Raw genomic sequence first — 23,206 nt, 5'->3', positions numbered from 1 at the left:
TCGAGTCAGTGATGCCATCCAGCCATCTCATCCTCTGGCGTCCCCTTCTCCTCCTGCCCCCAATCCCTCCCAGCATCAGAGTCTTTTCCAATGAGTCAACTCTTCGCGTCAGGTGGCCAAAATATTGGAGTTTCAGCTTTAGCATCAGTCCTTCCGAAGAACACCCAGGGCTGATCTCCTTTAGAATGGACTGGTTGGATCTCTTTGCAGTCCAAGGGACTCTCAAGAGTCTTCTCCAACACCACAGTTCAAAAGCAACAATTCTTTGGTGCTCAACTTTCTTCACAGTCCAACTCTCACATCCATACATGACCACAGGAAAAACCATAGCCTTGACTAGACGGACCTTTGTTGGCAAAGTAATGTCTCTGCTTTTCAATATGCTATCTAGGTTGGTCATAACCTTTCTTCCAAGGAGTAAGCGTCTTTTTATTTCATGGCTGCAATCACCATCTGCAGTGATTTTTGAGCCCAAAACAATAAAGTCTGACACTGTTTCCACTGTTTCCCCAACTATTTGCCATGAAGTGATGGGACCAGATGCCATGATCTTCGTTTTCTGAATGTTGAGCACTACTGTGTATAAAATAGATAATAAGGACCTACTGTATAGCACAGGGAGTAACTCAGTACTCATTGGTGACCTAAAAAGGAAGGGGATCTAAAAAAGAGTCGATATAGGTATAACTGATTCACTTTGCTCTAAGCAGAAACTAACACATTGTGAATCAACTGTACTCTGACCAAAAAAAAAATTTTTTTAAGGCATTTGTCTACCATCAGACAGTACAGGAGGGAGACAAGACTAGCTCCATTCTTTGTGCCTCGGCTCTTTCGGCCCGGGCATCAGCAGTATCCACTGTAGGACTTTGTAAGACCTACTGAGAATCTGAACTTTAGCAAGGCCCCAAGAGTACACAAAGAAGAAGCACTAGACTTTAGTCAGGCTTCACGGAGGGCTCCCCTCAGGCAGGTGCCTCCCCAAGCTTTCCCGTCGGAATCTCTGCCCAGGCAATTTTCTACCTGGAGCTAATAATACTCTAGGTGTTCACATTAGGTGCCTCTAATAAACATCCTGAGGTACTTTTATCCACTATTACTCTGGGATTACAATTCTTTCCATTAGTACGTGAACGGCTCTACGAAAAAATACAGTTTTCTCTCAGTTAGGTTTCCCAACGACAGGCAAAATCAACAACCAGAGCAGACACCCAATAACTTTGTGAACCAAAACAGAAAAAAAACAGCCTGTGAAACTTAACTTGTCGCTCTGGAAACCGCGCAGACTCTGGGAGGCTGTCGGGGCGGGGCACGAGGCGGGGCGGTGAGGGCGGGAGGTTTAAACGCCCCAGCTCCGGCCTCCCTCTACCTCAGCGGCTGAGCGGCTCGGCGCATGCGCGCGGCTCGCGGGCGCGGCCTCCGAGGGCCCTCCCCGCATGCGCGGGGCCGTGCAGGAGGGTCTAGTTGATTGAAAGCTGGCGGCGCCGTAGCAATGGCGGCTTTCGGGATCGCGACCGGCGGTAGCAATTGGTTTTCGGCTTTGGCGCTCGGGGTGACGCTCCTCAAATGCCTTCTCATCCCTACCTAGTAAGGGACCCACACGACCCGGGGCTGGGCGGGGAGGCCCGTCGGTTAGGACGGGCGAGAGTAATCGTGGATGAGAGGAGGAAAAGGAACTTGAAGTGGTGAGGTCGCTGCTACACTTTGCTATGCTTCCCACTCAGCGCTTTAGTTATTTTACCTATGCACAAGAATCTAGTGACCTGATCATAGCTCAGGATAGCTGGAGTCATGTCTGGCACTGATTTTAGTGTTTTTGGGCTTCAGGGTCCTCTTCCTTAATATGCAGGTAAACAGCATCTACCTCCAACATTCATTCAAATACAGTATGTATCAGCTGCCTCCTGTGCTAATATGCACTGTTCTAAGTCCTGGAGAGGCAGTTGGGAAGACATTTACAGTCTTTGTCCTCGAAGGAGTTGGTGGGGGCGGATAGAGGAACAGAAAAGTTTCAGATTGTGATGAGGTCTGAAAGAAGTAGAGAGCGACTACCCGGCAAGACTATACTCAAAAGGAGATCATGTTTGAGTTGAAAGCTGTAGGGTGCAGAAGAATAAGCAATGTGAAAAGTAGTTCCAGGAATAGGAAAGAGTAAGTGAAAAGGCCTTGTGCTAAGAAAGAACTCAGTATTCTAGGAACAGAAAGTGACCATTGTGACTGAAGAGCAGTAAGGAATGAGGTAGACAGGGCCAGATCACTCAGGTTTAGACCAGTGTGTGACACATAGACGCAAAACCAAGACTGAAAGCGTGGGAACAGCCACCAGGTGTATACAGTGGGTACTCAATATTTATTAATGTTGGCGTCCACATTCTGTTCATCCTAATTTTTCTCCTTTGACTTTTTCCCTCTTTCCTTTTCTCTCTATGGATCTCCCTACCCCAGTTCCCAGTTTAGGGTTTGGTTTACTGGTATCCTTTAATTCAAGATCTTGGTGACCTCTTGTTGGGTATGAAAGAGCTGTGTGTATAGAATGTAAACATGTACTGATGTATATATAAGCAATGAAGTATTTATGTAGGTTTAGCAAAATGAATTACAGGAGCTTGGGAAAAGAAGGGGTTTGGCAGTTGAACTTTGCAGAACTGAAATAAAAAAACATCTTTTCCTTTTAAAAGCAAATTGGAAAAAAATCTTTCTAAATATGAAGAAAGTTCCTTTCAAATCCGAATGAAAGGGAATTTTTCTTTTTAACTGTGTATATAAATCGACATTCCTTGCTTTAGTTACTTCAGCCCAGAAATGTGTCTTCAGCATGGTTATTTTGAATACCGCTCTTGGTCCAGGATTAAGAATGTGTACAGTTGTAGTTGATGGTCTGCTTCTCAAACAGGAAACCCCTGGGATGTGAGAGAGAAGCTGCAGGATAAATGCAAAAGTATTCACCAAAATATTTTTGTTGTCGTTGTTCAGTCACCGACTCTGCGACCCCATGGACTGCAGCATGCCAGGCTTCCCTGTCCCTGTGCCTTTTTATACAGCTCATGGGGTTCTCATGGCAAGTATACTGAAGTGGTTTGCCATTCCCTCCAGTGGATCATGTTTTGTCAGAACTCTCCACTATGACCTGTCTGTCTTGCGTGGCCCTGCATGGCATGGCTCATAGCTTCATTAAGTTACGCAAGCCCCTGTGCCACGGCAAGGCAGTGATCCATGAAGGGGACCAAGATGTTTACTAAGTGCTATATTATGAACCAGATACTGGGGCTGGGTACTAGAGAGGAGGGAAAAAATGGATATGATCCCTAAGGCTACAGAGTGTAGGTTTGGTTTGGGTTTTTTGGCTGCATCGTACAGCTTGCAGGACTGTAGTTCCCTGACCAGGGGTTGAACCTGGGCCCAATGGCAGTGAAAGCTCTGAGTCCTAACCACTGGACCGCCAGGGAACTCCTATGTAGTTTAGTAAGGATAGCAGGCCCAGAAACAGATCAACACAAGTGTATAATTACATAACAATGCTTATGTTAAGTGTTATGAAGGGAAAAAATGAGATCTTATAAGAAGACTAACAGGGAAGACTTATTTAATTAAAGTGATGGCAATAAAGTACTTTTTAAAGTAGATTTATTTATTTATTTATCCTTATTATTTTGGCCATGCCAGGCAGCACATGATATCTTAGTTCCCTGACTTAGGGATCAAACCCACGTCTCCTGCAGTGGAAGCTTGGAGTCTTAAGTATTGGACCGCCAATACTCTGGAAGTCCCAGAGACTCACTTTAGATTGGGTAGCAGTAAAGGTCTCTGACATATAATGAGGCCTGAAAACATACCTAGTAAATGTCTTTTGTTGAACATATGTGTGCATTTCTATTGAGTATCTTGGGGAGGAAGAAATTTTCATTTACCCTTCTGGCCAGGTTTTTCTGGCTGGTCTATGAATTAAATTAACAGGAGACAGATTAATAGGAGAAAATCAAATAAAAGTGTAACAGCATGTACATGGGAGAGACTCAGGATAACAGAGTAACTTGCCAAAATGACTGAAACCTCCACCTTAAATACTGTCTTCAACTAAAGACAAGCAGATGTTAAGGGTAATGGTTTGGGACTGCAAAGGGGAGAAAGGCAGTCAACATGGAGATGGAAAAGCAAACGCTTGGTAAACAAATGTTTGCTGGGCCATGAAGAGACAGTGGGACAGAGTGGACTCTGATCTCTAGGCTCTGATGAATTTCTTCCACCACACCTAGCCCATATTCTTGACCAGTATCAGTAGTGATAGCTCTATTCCAGGAACAAAGCCCTTTATATAAATTCGTTGGGCCCTTAAGAGGGTGCTAAAAAAGGATTCCTGAGTCTTCTGTTTCTTAAAAATAATTAGCTTAAATTAATCCTCTTGCCAAAGAGACACATTTTGCTCCCCTACAAGTATATATCTAGAAATGGAAATGTTAGATCATAAGATCATTTGTGAATTGTGATTTTGAGAAATCTGTTAGGTCATAAGATCATTTGTGAATTGTGATTTTGAGAAATCTGTAGGAGATTCAGGTGACATTGTCAGCAGGAAGTTGGAGATGCCTCTCTCTAGAACTCAGGAAAGAGACCAAGGTTGTATATGTGATTTGGGAGTCACCATTCCACAGTTCATAGTGGAAGTAGTAAGTGTGAATAAGATTGTCCAGCGCAGAGTAAGCTGAATAGAAAGAAGACCAAGAACTGAACATAAGGGAACATGGGCTTGATGAATATTGGAATGGCAAGCCATGAAAGAGACATGGAGGAGCTTGGCTAGGAAACTCATCACAGAGTTGTCATTGTAGAAATGTATGAAACATTGGAAAGTGTAAGTCATGTTCTGCTGTGGAACTCATTGACTCTGGTGAGTGGTTAATTCAGCCAGAATGTATGGAGCCCATCCACACACATATCAGGTGCTGTGCAAGATGTGGAGGGGAAGTACAGCAGTGAGCAAACAGAAAAATAAGCTTTTGCTAAAGAAGAACAAAGGGTGGCTGAAGTGCACCCCCAAATATGCCTCTTTGGTGTAAGGATTTGGGGGGACCTATTAATTTGAGGAACTACAGATACAGGAGAAGCTCTGAAAGCTGTCAAAGTTACTTTCAATGGAATACATTAGAAAGGGGGCCTGTATCTGGAAGGTAGCTCTTACCAGAGATCACTTTTTCACCTAAGAGACTTACCCTTGAGTTACCTTCGCCTGTCTTTGAAGCCTCAGCCCGCTTCCCCTCTCCATAGCTCTCAGAATAGTGAGATGAGCCTCAGTCATCTGGCTACCTTATGAGTCTCATCTCATATCTTCTGGGACTTCTGTACATATGTAAATAATTCAAATTGTCTTTTTGGGGGACTTAACCTGGTGGTCTAATGGTTAAGACTCAGTGATTCCACTGCAGGAGGTGTGAGTTCAATCTCTGGTCAGGGAACTAAGATCCCATTTGCCCATGGTGTGGCCAAAAATAGATAAGTAAATAGAAATAATTTGTCTTTTTTTTCCTCCTGTTATTCCACGACTGAAGTGACTTAGCAGCAGCAGCACCATTCTGTCTTATGTCAATTTAATTCTTAGGTCAGCCACAGAACCTAGAGGGGTTGAAGGGAAAACAGTTTTCCTCCCCTATAGGGCACATACTTAGATATATTTATATTTAGTGAGTGGGAGACTAGTAAACAGTATTTGGAGATATGGGAAAGACAGGGCCATTCCCCCCCCCCCCTTTTCTGTCTCATGAACTTACCTACTCATCCCTGAATATCCAGCTTTTGTGAGTCCTTTTCCAGATCATGAATCTTACTAACATTGTTTATGAACAAGAATAAGTCGTCTCTGAGCAATAGCCTGAGGGCCTCCCATGAGAAAAAGTATGGGCTTTTAGGTCGGCCTGTGGTTAACTTAGAGACCCTTTTCACTTAGATTCCCCAGCTTTTCCAGAAGGAAGTCTGGCCTCCAAATAAGTGAAGTGTTTCAGGCTTATATAGTACCTATTTTTGTCTTTATAGGATAGTGAGCTGTGACTATGTAAGGTGTGTCGATCATTTAAAAGCATAATTTTAGAAATGTGAAATTGATAAATATTTTGAGCTCTCATTTTATTCATCTGATTGTTTTGCATAGCCATTCCACAGATTTTGAAGTACACCGAAACTGGCTTGCTATCACCCACAGTTTGCCGATATCACAGTGGTATTATGAGGTAAGTTGATAATTTTCACCCTTATCATACAAGTATTACTGATATTAAAAGAGTTCTCCCTGTGATCTTAGGTTGAATGGATCGTTAAAAAAACTTGTATTCTTTCCTCATGTTACCAGACCAAACTTGGGCCCCCTTGCCTGGCACACACAAAACCAATCAGTCTACTGACCTGGGTTATGGTGAAGGAAAATACAGTGTTTATTGCAGGGCGCCAAGCAAAGAGAATGGGCAGCTAGTGCTTGAAAGACCTGAACTCTCCAGTAGCTTTCAGGCAAGAGATTTTAAAGGTAGCAGTAGGGGGTGAGGGTCACAGGGTACATAATCAGCTCATGCGTATTTTTCTGATTGGTTGGTGGTGAAGTCATAGAGTGATGTTTAGTTACTTAGTTAGTTAGTTCAGTCGCTCAGTCGTGTCCAAGTCTTTGCAGCCCCATGAATCGCAGCATGCCAGGCCTCCCTGTCCATCACCAACTCCCAGAGTTCACTCAGACTCAGGTCCATCGAGTCAGTGATGCCATCCAGCCATCTCATCCTCTGGCGTCCCCTTCTCCTCCTGCCCCCAATCCCTCCCAGCATCAGAATCTTTTCCAATGAGTCAACTCTTCACATGAGGTGGCCAAAGTACTGGAGTTTCAGCTTTAGCATCATTCCTTCCAAAGAAATCCCAGGGCTGATCTCCTTCAGAATGGACTGGTTGGATCTCCTTGCAGTCCAAGGGACTCTCAAGAGTCTTCTCCAACACCACAGTTCAAAAGCGTCAGTTCTTCAGCGCTCAGCCTTCTTCACAGTCCAACTCTCACATCCGTACATGACCACTGGAAAAACCATAGCCTTGACTGGATGGACCTTTGTTGGCAAAGTAATGTCTCTGCTTTTCAATATGCTATCTAGGTTGGTCATAACTTTTCTTCCAAGGAGTAAGTGTCTTTTAATTTCATGGCTGCAGTTACCATCTGCAGTGATTAGAGGATCTTAATCATCAACCTTCTGGTTCCAGCCTGGGGTCTATGTGCTGTGGTCAGCATGTAGTCACCATCATCCACCAACTGAGGGTATTAGTTTCTGCAGAACAACTCAAAGATAGGAGTCCAGTTGTTATCTATATCCCTTCAGGAGGATCTAAAAGTCCTGTGACTATTGTTCTGATCATTTACTCCTTGAGTTTGCTCTTTGGAAGGCCAAACAAGAAGTAGGGGTTGTGGAGAATCTTATACCTGAGTAGACCCCACAGGATTTTGTTGGTTTCAGCCCCCTCTTTTCTTTGATACTCTTCAATTCCTAAGGAGAACGTGGTGGGACAAGAAAGGGAATAAAGGGACTTCCCTGGTGGTCCAGTGGTTGGGTGTCTCCGTGCCAATGTAGGGGACAGGGGTTCAGTCCCTGGTCCAGGAAGATCCCACATGCCACAGGGCAGCTAAGCCCGTGCTCCACAACTGCTGAGTCCACGCTCCCTAGAGTCCACGGTCCACAGTAAGAGAAGCCACTGCAATAAAAAGCCTGCACTCCACAACTGGAGAACAGCCTGCACTTGCTGCAACTAGAGAAATCCTCACGTAGCAACAAAGACCCTGCACAGCCAAAAATAAATAAAATTTTTTAAAAAGAAAGGGAATAAAGTTTTGGATAGAAACGTTAATCACAAACTCTGCAAGGGAGCTTGGTTTTAGGAAGAGTCAGTTTCATTCAGTTCTGCCCTCTGGCACTATTAGGGGACCCCTTTACTTCAAAATGAGTTTCCCAAATTTTACATGGGGAATTATAATATTTGTCACATCCTTTTTGAAAGAATATTGGATAGGGAAAGAAGGAAAATTAGATTCTAGGCCTGGCTCTGCAGCACCTAGAAAATATATTTCATCTCTCTGAGCCTTGATTTTTCATCAATTATATGAGGATTTGGAATGAATTATCTCTAAGATCCTGTCTCTCCCTAACATTTTGTGATTTATGAGGACAGGAATAATGAAATGTGATGTGTAGGTATCTAGCAATATACAAACCATTCTCTCCCATTATTATAAAAACCATGTCTGTGTTTTTATTTCTGGTATGAGTTACTAACTTACATCTGATACTTCATGGAAAACAGACGTTAGCTCAGAAATTACTTGATCAAAAACAGCACTCTGATGTCAGGGAGGTTTTTCTTAAGACAACTGCTAAACTGTTTCTGTGAGTTTGTAGTTGCCTTTTGGATTTTTAGGTCAAGTCATAATAGACCTTTGTACTGAAAAAGCTTGAGAATAATTGATCTAATTGACTAAATTCCTCTTCACATAATAACACTGCAAGTATTTAATAGGAATGCTAAGGAACTGTAAGTAAATAATAATGCAAACCAGTGAGGAAACTTTATGTGTGGCCTAGTAGTCAAGAGGCTGGGCTGTGGTTCCAGACTGTCTAGATTTGACTTTCAGCTCTGCTGCTTAAAACCTGTGCTGGGCAGCCGTGGGTAGGCTGCTTGACCGCTTAAAGCCTCCGCATCACCAACTATTAATATTAGATGATAATAAATAATTATTGGGATAAAGTGAATATAATGTATGTGATGTACTGAGAGTAAAAGTGCTCATTAAACATTACTAAAGGTTCTTAATAATTAGCATTATTAATATAATAACTTTCAACCTATGTATGGAAAGTCAGTCCCTTGTCTCACCATTTTTTCCTTTTATCTCTGACTATTCCTTCTTGGTCTCCTTTGCTAACTCTTCTGAATCTAAATACTCTTTCAAAAGCTGGTTTCCTCTGGGCTTCTCTTTGTGGTTCCTTTTTCTTTTAATATTCTTTCATTCTTTCTGGATGTTCTCTCCTTTACTCCTATAATTTTCACTACTACCTATTATTTTAGTACTCCTGGAAGTATATTTAGGCCAGAGCTGTCACTTGTTATTCATTTATTTTAGATACAAGAGGTTTATATGAAAAGAGATTCTAGTAATGGTATACTTCTTTGTTCTTCCTGCTCTCCTCAGCAGTAACAATGAAAGAAATCAATGGGGCAAAACTCAGTTGTCAGTGAGGCTGACAGAGGGATGGTAAGGTGTCTGCTGTGGGTTTGGAAGGGTCTTTGTCATACTGAGGAGAGTAGATATTGAGCAGTAGATTGCATTGTAGAGCCTTCCTTAGCCATGGCTTCTAACCTTCCTTTCTGCTCTGACCTCAAAAGGATTGCTCCCTTGGTTGGGAAAGACAAAAACACCCAAGTAAATATTTGTGGAATGAACACAATTGTTTTGAATCTTTGTTGACCTAAAACAAGTAGACTGACAGTTATTTTTCCAGCAAAAATGGACTTACTTAAGATCAACAGAGGCTTCCCTGGTGGCTCAGATGGTAAGAATCTGCCTGCAGTACAGGAGACCTGGGTTTGATCCCTGGATTGGGAAGATCCCCTGGAGAAAGGAGTGGCAACCCACTGCAGTACTCTTCCCTGGAGAATCCCGTGGACAGAGGAACCTGGCAGGCTACAGTCCCTGGGGTTGCAGAGTCAGGCACAACCAAGCAACTAACGCACACACACAGACACACACACAGGAAATCAACAGGAAAAAAAAAAATCAACAGAAAATTGCAATTCAGGGTCTTCAACTGTGGCAAGGTCCCTGCACAGCAAGGGCAGGAGAGCTCTTAGAAAGAGGGGAAAAGGAAGTTGGGAGGGCTGTAGTCAACAAAGAGCCATGGTTTTCCATCGGCTTGAGTTGTGGCAGCCTCGAGTTGGCTGAGCCGGAGAGACTTTCTTCTTCCTGTTGGGCTCTGCTGTCCTCCTGGGGCCTGAGACCTCCCCGTTCTGGTCAACATGTAGTCACCATCCTCCACTGAGTGAGGGTCTTTGCTGTTCTAGTAGCTTCCTGAGCTAATGCATTTGGAGTCAGGAGACACAGAATATGAGCCCCAGCTCTACCACATGTAAGTGACAGAATTGGTCACTTGGGAGGAAATGTGAGCTAATAGCTTGCTTGGCTTCCCAGAAGCTGTTTAGGTCAGAGGATGGCTCTAGCTGGAAGTTCCTGAGGTCAGGAGGACCTTCTGGGCTCGGCGTGGGAAGTCTCAGTGGGGAGAAGCAGCAGCATATGAGAGGATCTGAGGTGGTGTGGGGTTAGATATAGCAAGGGAAGGACAGGGACACTGTTTTGGGAAAATGACTATCTCTCGGGCAGCACCTGTTCCTTTTCTCAGTCCTTTTAATGCTTCCTTTTCCCCGTTTTATTTAGAATAATAAATATGTCGATAAAGTAGAAAAATTGTTTAGACTTCCAGTAAGATAAATGGCTCTTTAAGGGTAGTGTGAGCTCTGACATAGAAACTGTGGCTGGAAACCATGGATGTTAATAGTCTAAATTCCTGTTGAACTTCTTGAAATTATATAGACCAGTAATTGCTAAACGTTAAAATATATATATATATATATATATACACCCTAGCAAGAAGTCATTTTTAAGCATTTACTACTCAATATGTCTTTATAAATAATAAAAGTACTACTGTATTAATATACTTTAAAAATAAAAATTAAGAAGGATAAGATTAAAAAATAAAATTTCTAATATTACTTTCCATTTTTCAGTGGCTCATCTTGTTTATATCCCACATTGGAGATTTGAGATTAGTGAAGGAACATTTCATAAGGGAGAATATAGTGGGTGGTTTTGTAGATTTGTAGATTGAGTGCCCTATACAGAGAGCCTCTGGGCTGGATCAGGGCTGAGGCTTTTGCATTTTATACCTGCCCGGGACGTAAACAGGCTGCTTCTTATTAGGACCTACAGTTTTCATTCTTCCTTATCAGAAACAAAGAGCTAACAAGTTATTTGAGTGTCTCTTGCCTCATTTTATAACACAGGAGAGACCCTAAATAATAGTCCCTGTGGGCACCAAGTTAGTACCAAGTGAACCCTTAGTGTACTTCCAGAAGGAGCTGCTGCTTCTGCTAAGTCACTTCAGTCATGTCCGACTCTGTGCGACCCTATAGATGGCAGCCCACCAGGCTCTCCTGTCCCTGGGATTCTCCAGGCAGGAACACTGGAGTGGGTTGCCATTTCCTTCTCCAATGCATGAAAGTGAAAGTGAAGTCACTCAGTCATGTCTGACTCTTAGCGACCCCATGGACTGCAGCCTACCAGGCTCCTCCATCCATGGGATTTTCCAGGCAAGAGTACTGGAATGGGGTGCCATTGCCTTCTCCGTCCAGAAGGAGAAGAGCTTTCAATTGAAAAGAGCAACAGGTGCAGAGTAGAGAGATAATTGCTATCTCAGCTGTTTAGGTATAAGATCTAGGTTTAGTTTTAGGGACAAGTAATGGAAATAGTAATCACTTTTGTAAATTATAATAAATAATATTTATCGATACTTAGTTTGTATCTGATTCAGCACTATACACACACACACTTATATAAGATGTAATGAGATAACTTATGAGGTGAGTACTACCATTCTTGTATGAATGTAGAAACTGAAACAAAATACCAAACTATAGCACCATAAAGTTTATATATAGTTTATATGTTTTTGTATAGTTTATATATTTTTCATATGATTTATATTTTTATTTAATCATTAGCGACTATTTATTCACTTAACTAATGACTGTTCTTAATATATCAGGAACTTAATGTTCAAGATACAGAAATGACAGAGTGGTTTCTGCTCTGAAGGGTCTTATAACCTAGTGGAGCAAAAGATAAGTAGATCAGTCTAGCATTTTGTTATTTATAAATAGATTTCATATGTATTATCTCATTTAGTCCTCACAATATCTCATCTTACAGGTAGAGAAATTGTGTCTCTGGGACAGAACTTAAACCCAAGCTAAAGAATCATTTGTTATGCCTTAACTCTATTTCGGGGGCTTTCCTGGTGGCTCAGTGGTAAAGAATCCACCTGCCGATGAGGGAGACATGAGTTTGATCCCTGAGTCAGGAAAATACTGTGGAGACGGAAATGGCAACCGCCAGTTCTTGCCTGGGAAATCCCATGGACAGAGGAACCTGGCAGGCTGCACTCCATGGGGTCACAGGAGAGCTGGACACAACTTAGCAACAAAACAGTAAAGCTCCCTTTTTATATTTAGATGAACAGAACCATGTCATAAGCAAATTCATTACTACAAGGTTTCAAATTAATTTGTTTTGAAGTACAGTTGACTCTAAGGAACTTGAAGACTATATTAAATAACTCAGGAAATGACTTTTAGTGTTCTGTTCAGTCCTAACAGAGATTTTTCTATTTATGGCATATTTTAAGTGTAATTTCATTTTATGTGTGTTTTGTTTTTGTTTTTGTTTTTGAAGACCAGAGAATGAAAATTTCCAGTCTTTGTATCTTCTTTGTTTATTCAGTTACTTAGGATATATTCTGTCTTCTGTTTTTACCACAGGCAACTTCAGAGTGGACCTTGGATTACCCTCCCTTTTTTGCGTGGTTTGAGTATGCCCTGTCACATGTTGCGAAATATTTTGATCAAGAGATGCTGAATGTCCGTAATCTGAATTACTCCAGCTCAAGGACCTTACTCTTCCAGAGATTTTCTGTCATCTTTACAGACGCACTCTTTGTGTATGCCGTCCATGAGTAAGTCTGAGAATGCTATTCCGTATGGAAGATGTTGAGGAGATGGTATCAAATAGTATTAACCTGTTCTTCACTGTGGGCAAACGAAGTTCATATAATAGCAAATGCTGGGACATTTGTAACTGTTGCGTTTTAAACTGCACAGTGAGTACTTACAGCTAGCAGTCTAGCTGAATCTTGTGGGGAAAAAAATGGGGGTTAAGGTGGGTTACAAGGTAGAGATAGTACAAGATTGTGAATGTTGTGAAAAGTAGGCCCAAGTAGAGTTCCAGGACCATTTCTCCTGCCCAGAATTGCTCTACATGCCTCTCTTTCCTATCTTGTAGCAGGCCACCACATGCTGCTGTGACCTCCCCTATTCTTTAGGATACTCTTTAGGATACTCACATACACACCACACAGCACACTCATGCACACACACGCATAGTGCTAACCACCAATGGAGTGTCCATTCTAGGAAACTCAAGACATCTCACTGAGCGCTTCTAGTTGCAGTCTCCGGATTCATTCCTTCACAAAGACTCTTCGTTAATTTTAAGCTATGTTTATATCGTATACTTTTATGTTTTGCACCTTTTACTTATAAATTACTTTTAAGTAGTTGAATACGTATATGTAGAATGTTTTGCACAGTGACTTCCAAATAGTGAGTTCCCAGTCATTGTTGGTCTCTATTCTGTCCTAATACTTAAGCCTACTCATATGATTGTGACAGAGAAGTAACTCTGTTACTAGTGCCCCTTGTCATAAATAGATCATTTCTGTTTATGTGGCCTTCTCAAGTGAACCTCTTGCCCCTTACGGAATAACTCCTGTTTGGCTCCCTGACCTTCATTCTGTGTATGACCTGGCAAGAGTTGGAGGAGAAGGTGATATATCATGTACTCCTTTTAACTCAAAATCTTTAAATTCATGCTCCCAGGGAAAGGGTATGCAGGCAGCGAGAAGGAGGAGAGTTCATTTCCATCTACAGTGTAAGAGAGAACAGCTAACTAAGAGAAAAACTTCAAACAAGGCACTCTGTGTAGATTAGTAACTTGCTTCATTTTCTCAATTACCCTATAAGGTTACTCTCTCTATTTATGAGGAAACTCAGGCTGCAGGCAGGAAAAGCAGGACACCTTTCCCTAGCCCCTGTCCAACTGCATCTTTATTATGTCTGCTTTCCCTTTTAGCTTTCTTTGTTTTCAGGATTTGCTGGTATTCAAATGAAACACATTAAAAAAAAATCTTTTCATAGAATAATACATCCTTGTTGTCAAAATTTTGGAAAACAGCACATATACAGTGGTTCAGACGGTAAAGAATCTGCCTGCAAGGTGGGAGAACTGGATTCGATCCCTGGGTCGGGAAGATCCCCTGGAGGAGGGCATGGCAACCTACTCCAGTTTTCTTGCCTGGAGAATCCCACGGACAGAGGATCCTGGCGGGCTACAGTCCTTGGGGTCACACAGTCGGATACGACTGGGTGACTAACACTTTCACTTTCGCTAAAGTTAACAGGAACCCATATTCCTCCACTTACTGCTATCACTATCAACATTTTGGTGCCTATTATTTCAACCTCTTTTTGTGTCTGAATATAATTTTTACAAAATAGAAATGGATCGTACAGTTGTCACCTGCTGCTGTCGCTTAATCACTGTATTCTTTACCTTTAAATGACATACATTTTTTTATAGGAGTTTTTTAAATTATTTGGGTAGTTGAAAGCTGCAAGTTTGTGTCTCTATTCTTTTTTTTTTTCCCTATCCCCTCCACCACTCTCTCCCAAACTCTCGCCGGCCTATTCTTAATTTGGCTGGTTTGATGACATATAATTTAGAATGTAGTGTTATCCTGGTCTGCATTTTTTTAGTCTTACGGACTAAAATAGTGTGTGTCCTCTCAGTTTTCAAAATTCTTTTGGGTTTTTGGTTTTTTTAATTTGTTTTATTAAATGAAGACTTTGTTTCAAGTCAGCATAGCTGAGAGAGACACGAAACTGGCCCTGAGGACTTTCTTTCTGCTACCACCTTTTTAGGTTTAGGAATGGCATGGACACCCCAATCCTTGTTTCTAATGAACCGACAGGGAAGCAACTAAAACTTTTGTAACTCCCTGGAATTACTTGGGAACGGTGACACCCAAGGGCACTTTAACTGAAAAGTTGTCCGTATCACCAGACCTGGATCCTGTCACCTTTCTTTTTCTTCCCTGTTGATAACTGGCAACATTGAGCTGTGATTTGGGTGCAGACCTATTGAAGGGCTACAAGAAAGTCTCCTGGAGTCTCTTCCCTCCTTTTTAAAAAGAAAACCTTCCATGGTCCTTGGGAAGTAAATATTATACTCTTAGTGAAAGCATCTTGGATATACCGAGTGCTCCATAAATAGTAGCGTTATTTCCTTGATCTTTTCTCTCCTCATTCCTCCATTTCTTCCTTCCTTTTTTTCCCGTTCATATTTGGATTGATATAAACCTTAGTTGGACTTCCCTGGTGGCTCAGACGGTAAAGCGTCTGCCTACAATGCGGGAGACCTGGGTTCGATCCCTGGGTCGGGAAGATCCCCTGGAGAAGGAAATGGCAACCCACTCCAGTACTCTTGCCTGGAAAATCCATGGATGGAGGAGCCTGGGGGGCTATAGTCCATGGGGCCACAAAGAGTTGGACACGACTGAGCGATTTCACTTTCACTTTCAAACCTTAGTTTTCCAACTGCTGTTCAGCCTGAATGTTGCTTTTCTATCATTCATTTTCAAAATAAAATAATTCCACGTTAAAAAGAAAAGAATGGCATGGACAGCTTCTCATGAATGGTTAATAAAACACCACAGAGTGTATCAGAGCACTCTGTAAAAGTACTGCAATGTTCTAATGAAGATAGAAGTTGTTTCTGATTCTTTCCTCATGTTCCAATTTAGGTGCTGTAAATGCATTGATGGGAAAAAAGCAGGCAAAGAACTTACAGAGAAGCCAAAGTTTATTCTGTCAGCACTACTGCTGTGGAACTTCGGGTTGTTGATTGTAGACCGTATCCTTGACGTTTTATGCACTGTTCCCTTATTTATTTGATATGTACTAAAGTATAAGATTAATTCTTTCTGTAATGATGATTCTGAAATGTGAGCTGCTTTTGAAAGTGGATGTGGGATGGGTTAGTCAGTTCCCCAAACTGTGGTCTCTACTCAACTTTACCACCCTCTGGTTGTAGAGCACTTTGTCCCTGAAAAGTTAGTGATGATGTTCAAGAATCAGGTAAATCACCAGGAAAGCAATATACTGGGACTTATAACTGTCTTTAGATTAATCTAATATACATATCTGAAATAGTTTATATTATTCTAAATACCTTTTGTAGAAAAGGGCCTATCACAGTATTGCATGTGGAAACAAGGCTTCCTGCTTTTCTCCCCTCTTGGCTTGCCCCATGTTAATAGGCAAAGTTCTTAAATCCAAAGGGTCTGAATGTAACTAAAATCCAAATGACCGAAGCCATATTTCTAGTTTTCCTAGACATAGCCAGGTGTAGGTGAGAGCACCTAGACCTTGGTTTAGGTGTGACCTGGACTCAGATCGCAGTTTTGTCATCTGAGTGGTGATAGGCCATAAGTATAGTAATGCTCTGGGCTCTGACTACCTCACAGGTTCATTGTATGCTTACTGACAACGAAATGCTGCATGAAATGGCCTTTGGTAGCTGTTAGGTCCCTTCCTTTCTCATCCCTGATTCTAGAAGACAAAACAAAAAATACTCCTTTAGCTGTTCATTCTTTAACTTACAGAACATATGGGAAAGTTTCCTGGTTTTCTTCTTAAACATAAATTTTAATTTAAAAGTTCGTCCAGAATTTTACAATTTATACAAAACACTTTTATGCAAAGTCCAAACTGGTAGTAATACTGTTGTCTTTAATTTACCTGTAAAATAAGCACCTGTAACTTTGATGCTCAGTCTGCTGGCACAGTTCATTGTGAATTTGGTATCCTCTGTTTTCCTTCCTTGACCTAAGTCCAGATATTCATTTCCAGTACAATGGTTTTTTATCTGGATTAATGCTGCTCTCCATTGCACGATTCTTTCAGGTAAACACAGAATAGGCTAGTTATATTAGTTTGGTTTTTAGCTTGTAAAGGTGATAGGTAAATTTATTTGACCAACTGTTTTCCATTGCCAAGTGCTATTCACACTTGTATTGAGTATTTCTCACAAATTCCATCTTCTCTTTTAGTAATACTTTTTTCCATTTTACAGATGAGAAAATTATACTCTAAAAACGTGTTAGGGTGTGGCAGGCCTGAAATAAACTTGAGTTTCTATATTTGGTTTGGATTGTCCAGAAAGGAAGTCTTCCATAGTTTATACAGAATAGTAACTATGATGGTGGGGCCTTACCCATCAGAAGCATGTAGCATAGTGTAATGGAAAGTATGGGATTTGGAACCAGAAGACCTGGGTTGAAATCCTGAATAACCCAAACAAGCTGTGTGACTCAGACAAGTAATTTAAAAGCATTGGCATTGGGTCCATTATATATAATCTCTTATTGAGTAAACCTTGCAACTGTTGTGTGAAGTTGTTAAAATTATCCTCCTTTCTTTAGAGGAGGAAAGCAGGTAATTTAGATTTCTGGATGTCTCCTCATCTCTGGGATTGGGTTTTAGGAATCTCCAGGGAATATTGATACACCATCAGGTTTGGGAACCATCAACCCAAGGCAAGTCTTCCGACCCTCCCAGCCTCAGTTTTCTCATCCATAAAATAAAATTTACCCTCGATACATTCTGTTTATTAAATGGGGCCACTTACCTCACAGGGACTTTGGAAAGATCAAATTCAATAATCTGTTTTAAAGTTCTTTATCAACTATGAATGTCTGGATAAGTTTTTTTTCTTTTAACCATTATAAGCCACACTATCCATAGATCATAATTGGTGTTCAATGAGTGAAGGGTGAATGGTTGTTGAACAAATGAACTAAAGTTTAGCTGTAGAACCCCAGCTGGACTTTCTCTGAATCTTAAATAAATAATAAAACTGGTGGAGAGATTTAGAAGCATCCCTTTGGTTTTGCCTTACCATTGCTGATTCATCTGTTCTAGACCACACCTGATGAGACAGTGAAAGGAGGAACCTGGCCTTTCACGGTCCCTCTGGCAGTTTCTTTGCTGAACCCCAGGACCATTATCTTATTTGGTCCTTCCAAAATTCCCGTGAGGTAGGTAGAATTCAGACTTCTCTAGTCATAGTCAACTCAGTTTGGAGGGTTGTTTTTTTCCCCCTAGAATCAGAATGCCTTTAATTCTCCTGGGTGGTTTGTTAGATCAGGTACTGCTTGCTGCCTTCAGCCCAGTCGTCCTCTATGTTACCTAATATGTAATGTGCGATTTAAGTGATTCTTTGTTAGCATAGTTTATCTATAATTATTCATACTCTGATTCCCAGATCTTCTCTGGAAATCAGCTCCAGCTATTGTTTAACTATAAGAGAGTGAAGGTAATTAACATCTTTGGGTCCCTTAGCGAGAATTTGTAGTGTGTTGTTATGCCGATGTATTTATACCTCAACATCAAACTTAGTACTTAATAAATATTTGTTGAAGTAATGAATTTATGAACCCACTAGGCTCACTGTAAAAGCTGCTGCTGCTGCTACTGCTAAGTCGCTTCAGTTGTGCCCGACTCTGTGTGACCCCATAGACGGCAGCCCACCAGGCTCCCCCGTCCCTTGGATTCTCTAGGCAAGAATACTGGAGTAGGTTGCCATTTCCTTTCCAATGTATGAAAGTGAAAAGTCAAAGTGAAGTCACTCAGTCATGTCCGACTCTTAGCAACCCATGGACTGCAGCCTACCAGGCTCCTCCGTCCGTGGGATTTTCCAGGCAAGAGTACTGGAGTGGGGTGCCATTGCCTTCTCCAACTGTAAAAGCTAATTGGAATCAATTCCTTCTGTTCTTATACTGGTCTTCCCTGCTGGCTCAGTGGTAAAGAATCCACTTGCCAAGCAGGAGATGTGGGTTTGATCCCTGGGTCAAGAAGATCCCCAGAAAGGGAAATGACAACCCACTCCAATATTCTTGCCTGGTAAATCCTATGGACAGAGGAGCCTGGTGGGCTATAGTCCACGGCGTCACAAAGAGTTGGACATGACTTAGAGACTGAAACACCACCAGTGTTATATTTCTCATATTGTACATCACATTCCTAGAACTTACTTGTCTTGTAACTAGAATTTTGTGCCTTTTGACTGCCTTTATTCAATTCTCCCTCCCCCATTTCTCACCTCTGGCTAACTACAGGTCTAATCTTTTCCCTATGAGTTTGTTTGTTTTTGAAGTAATAATTGGTCTACAACACTGTTAGTTGCTGTTACATAACATAATGGCTCAGTATTTCTATCCATTTCAAAATGATCACCACGGTAAGTCTGGTTACAATCTGTCACCATACTGAGATGACAGATATAGTTGCTGACTACATTTTCCACACGGTGCCTTTCATACCCATGATTCATTTGTTTTGCAACTGTACTTCATCTCTTAATCTCCCTCACCTATTTCTCTTCTCCCCTCACCCATTTATCTTAACCATTTTCAAATACAATAGAGTTCCTATACCCCTTCACTCATTTTCCTGTAATGTTACCATTGTATGGTACATTCATCAAGACTAAAAAACCAACATTGATACATTCAGATTTCACCAGTTTTTCCACTAACATCCTTCTATTCCAGGATCCAGTCCAGGATGCTACATTATGGTGTTTAGTTTACCCTGAATTTTGAATTGATATTTCCCTTTTCAATCTTCTAGAAAAGGCATATGGAAGGAGCATTTCTCTTTGCTGTTCTCCTGCATTTCAAGCACATCTACCTCTATGTAGCACCAGCTTACGGTGTATATTTGCTGCGATCTTACTGTTTCACTGCAAATAAACAAGGCAAGGTTTAGTGATTGTGTTATTTTTCTTTTTTTTTTTTTTTTTATTTTGTCTTGACTTAGTGGCTTGCTTTTTAATTTTTATTGATTTATTTGACCACACTTAGTATCTTAGTTCCCTGACTAGGGATTGAACCCATGCCCCCTGAAGTGGAAGCATAGTCTTAACCACTGGACCACCAAGGAACTCCTATGAGAGGGTTTTATGAGGCACAGCAGATATCTTTCAACTATTGATCCTATAAAAATGGGTAAAAACCCATTCTTACTTTTCTGTGTTCTTGCCACATCATAAAGATTGGTATATTATCATGCTGCTGCTGCTGCTAAGTCACTTCAGTCGTGTCCGACTCTATGCGACCCCATAGACGGCAGCCCACCAGGCTCCCCTGTCCCTGGGATTCTCCAGGCAAGAACACTGGAGTGGGTTGCCACTTCCTTCTCCAATGCATGAAAGTGAAAAGTGAAAGTGAAGTCGCTCAGTCGTGGGCTACTACTAATTTGGGCATGTTATATAAGCTATGGCTTTCCATGCTCCTGGTTAATGATAATGGTCTTTTCTGTAGATGGATCCATCCGATGGAACAGCTTCAGCTTTGTCCGTCTTATTTCCCTGGGACTGATTGTTTTCCTAGTTTCTGCTCTTTCATTGGGTCCTTTTCTAGCCTTGGTAAGTCTTTTATTTGTTATAAAGAAGACATGTTTGGTATTATTTAGAAAAAATAATAAAGCCAGGGATATATAAAATAAGCAAAACTACTCCCTTTTCACTCCTTCCAACTATGACGCCACAAAGATAGGATGGTATTCTTTCAGGCATTTTTGTGCCTATGCAAATATGTATGTGCATATATTTGTATGTTTAACAACATGTCTCACACAAACACACACTCATACAGAGTTGATCGTAAGTATTCACAGATTTCTGGATTTGTTTATTTGCTTGTTTGCTATGTTTTATTTGTAACCCCAAGTCAGTCCTCAGCGTTTTGCCAGTCAGTCATTGACAACAAACATTCTAAAGTGTTTACTTTAGAATATATACTAAATATACTACAGATGTTCAGCAGGTGTTTTTCCTTTTTTTGCTTCCTTCCTTGTTAATTTTAATTGCTGCTAAAACTGGGAAACACTGCATGTCTCATCAAGCGTTCTGCATCATCCCCATTTCTTCAGTAAACTTGATGAAGCTGCAGTCTGTTCTCCTTTGCCCCTTATCAATTCTTCCATTATTATATTATGTTATTATACACAGTATCAGACTGGTATTCAAAATACTTTGATGTACCTTGTCACACATGACAGATGAGAAGGCTGGACAAAAAGAAGTTCTATGAACTGCTCAGCATCACATAACTATTTCCTTGAAGGAACAAATACTGGAACTCAGACCTCATAACTTTCTTCACACAATGCCACAGATAGAACCCTAGATCTCTTTATTAACTTAGAAAAGATTGATCACTGTTTAATCTCTTTTCAACAGAACCAACTGCCTCAAGTCTTTTCCCGACTATTCCCCTTCAAGAGGGGCCTCTGCCACGCATATTGGGCTCCAAACTTCTGGGCTTTGTACAGTGCTTTTGATAAAGTGCTGTCTGTCATCGGTATGGTAGCAAACGTTCTTACCTTGTTTTGGAGGGGGGGAGGTCTCTGCTCATGGTTTGTGGGATCTTAGTTTCCCAACCAGGGATCAGCCCGTGCCCCAGCAGTGAGAGCACTGAGTCCTAACCACCTTTTTTTGGAGGGGGTGTCTCTGCTTTTGGTTTGTGACATCTTCGTTCCCCAACCAGGGATCAGCCCGGGCCCCAGCAGTGAGAGCACTGAGTCCATGTAGGGACCTACATGGAATTCCCTAAGCCTTCTTACTTAAGACTATGAATATTGCAAGGGCTAGTCACATTGAGAAATGGGAAAAAAAAAAACCCTGCTTTGTCTTGTGAATGAGGCTGAACTGTTTGTTCTCCAGCCCCGAGTTTCCGCTCTCAGGATAAACAGAGAAGTGGTTCTAGGGACTGATACTTCAGCAGTGGAAATAGACTGCATTCCTTATAAAAGCTCTTTGTGGCAATGAGATGGTTGTTCCTTTCCTTGGGAATAAAATATTTAGACATTTTTAAAAGGTAATTTTTACCTCAAGTAAAACATTTTTCAGCAGTTATAACCTTACTTTTAAACTTTAAAATGTGAAGAAGTATTTTTAAGAATGTGTAAGTTATGATTCTGGGTATTAAAGATAATGGTAGGCATGCATTCAGCATGAGATGAAAGAAAGAGAAAACTTAGGCTATGCTTTTAAGTTTGCGATGTGATGAAAAGGAATTTATACCTTCAGACGGTTCTGAAAATAACTAACTGTAGAACAACTCACAGTCTCTCATCTGTGAATGCAGCCTAGTGTGATGGGAAATGGCAGGACCAAGAGAACGCCAGGCAAGCTTCTGTAACCGGACAGACAGTAAATATTTTAGGCTTTGCAAGCCACATAAGGTGTTTGGTTGCTTGTTTGCTGCTGCTGCTGCTGCTAAGTCTCTTCAGTCGTGTCCGACTCTGTGCGACCCCATAGACAGCAGCCCACCAGGCTCCCCCATCCCTGCGATTCTCCAGGCAAGAACACTGGAGTGGGTTGCCATTTTCTTCTCCAATGCATGAAAGTGAAAAATGAAAGTGAAGTCGCTCAGTCATGTCTGACTCTTAGCAACCCCATGGACTGCAGTCTACCTTTACAACCCTTAAAATGTAACAACTTATTGTGAGAAGCAAATGCAACAATAAAGACATGCCAGGCTGTCAGTAGCAGGGGCTTTGGAACCAAACAGCACTGGATTTGATTCTTCCACCTAAGCTTTGTGACTTTAGGCATGTCACTCATCTTTGTGTGCCTCAAGGAGCTAAAAGTAATGGCTGCAGAGCCCTTGGCATATGGCAGGTGCTTAATGCATGGCGGCTGCTATTACTGTTTTGGACACGTACTTGCGGGAAATCATAATTTGGTATTCTCACTCACCCACTGAGCCCAGCCTTGATATATCTGGCATCTTATAAAGTAGTTCTTAACACTTCTGAAAACTTTAAATGACTGGCATAATATGAGGTACAGGGGCCACTTGCCTTTATCTGAGTCAGGAAACTGTTGTACCTCATCTTGTGTATCTGTCTCCTCAAGAATGTTGTGAATGGAAAGCCAGTGGCAGGTTAGGCAATTCTGTTTCAGGCAGGTAATTATTAGCTTTAAGAGAGAATCTGCAGGCTGAAGTCAAAAGGGAAGAGGTGAATGAATAGAAAGTATTTTAGTAGTCTACACTTTTCTCACATTTCACTAATTTTCAGTGGCATTAGATGGGGCCATTCAGGTGCTCAGACCATCTTTGACTCTTCTGTTAGCTTGTTTGGGCTGGGGCTTGCATCATTATCCTTGGACTTGGTTCATTTAGTAAGTATTTCTTGGAATGTTATGATATGTGCTGGGCATAGAAATAAATTGTCATTCCTGCCT

At 41.4% G+C, this 23,206-nt stretch overlaps 1 protein-coding gene across 1 annotated transcript in view; it reads left to right on the top strand.

The window, feature by feature from the left end:
• Positions 1 to 1,440: 1,440 nt before the first annotated feature.
• The window catches only part of ALG8 (ALG8, alpha-1,3-glucosyltransferase), a 28,109-nt gene continuing 6,343 nt past the window's right edge, over positions 1,441 to 23,206 (top strand). Inside the window, exons 1-8 of the mRNA XM_027531871.1 lie at positions 1,441 to 1,587; positions 6,140 to 6,218; positions 12,598 to 12,791; positions 15,696 to 15,805; positions 16,790 to 16,857; positions 19,585 to 19,711; positions 20,277 to 20,380; positions 21,197 to 21,317. Coding sequence (XP_027387672.1) covers positions 1,493 to 1,587; positions 6,140 to 6,218; positions 12,598 to 12,791; positions 15,696 to 15,805; positions 16,790 to 16,857; positions 19,585 to 19,711; positions 20,277 to 20,380; positions 21,197 to 21,317 — 898 coding nt within the window. The 5' untranslated portion in view covers positions 1,441 to 1,492. The remainder of the gene's footprint in view (positions 1,588 to 6,139; positions 6,219 to 12,597; positions 12,792 to 15,695; positions 15,806 to 16,789; positions 16,858 to 19,584; positions 19,712 to 20,276; positions 20,381 to 21,196; positions 21,318 to 23,206) is intronic.

The sequence above is a fragment of the Bos indicus x Bos taurus genome, chromosome 29, assembly GCF_003369695.1.
Source record: "Bos indicus x Bos taurus breed Angus x Brahman F1 hybrid chromosome 29, Bos_hybrid_MaternalHap_v2.0, whole genome shotgun sequence".
Taxonomy (NCBI): Eukaryota; Metazoa; Chordata; class Mammalia; order Artiodactyla; family Bovidae; genus Bos; species Bos indicus x Bos taurus.
This window is presented reverse-complemented; position numbering and strand designations above follow the sequence as displayed.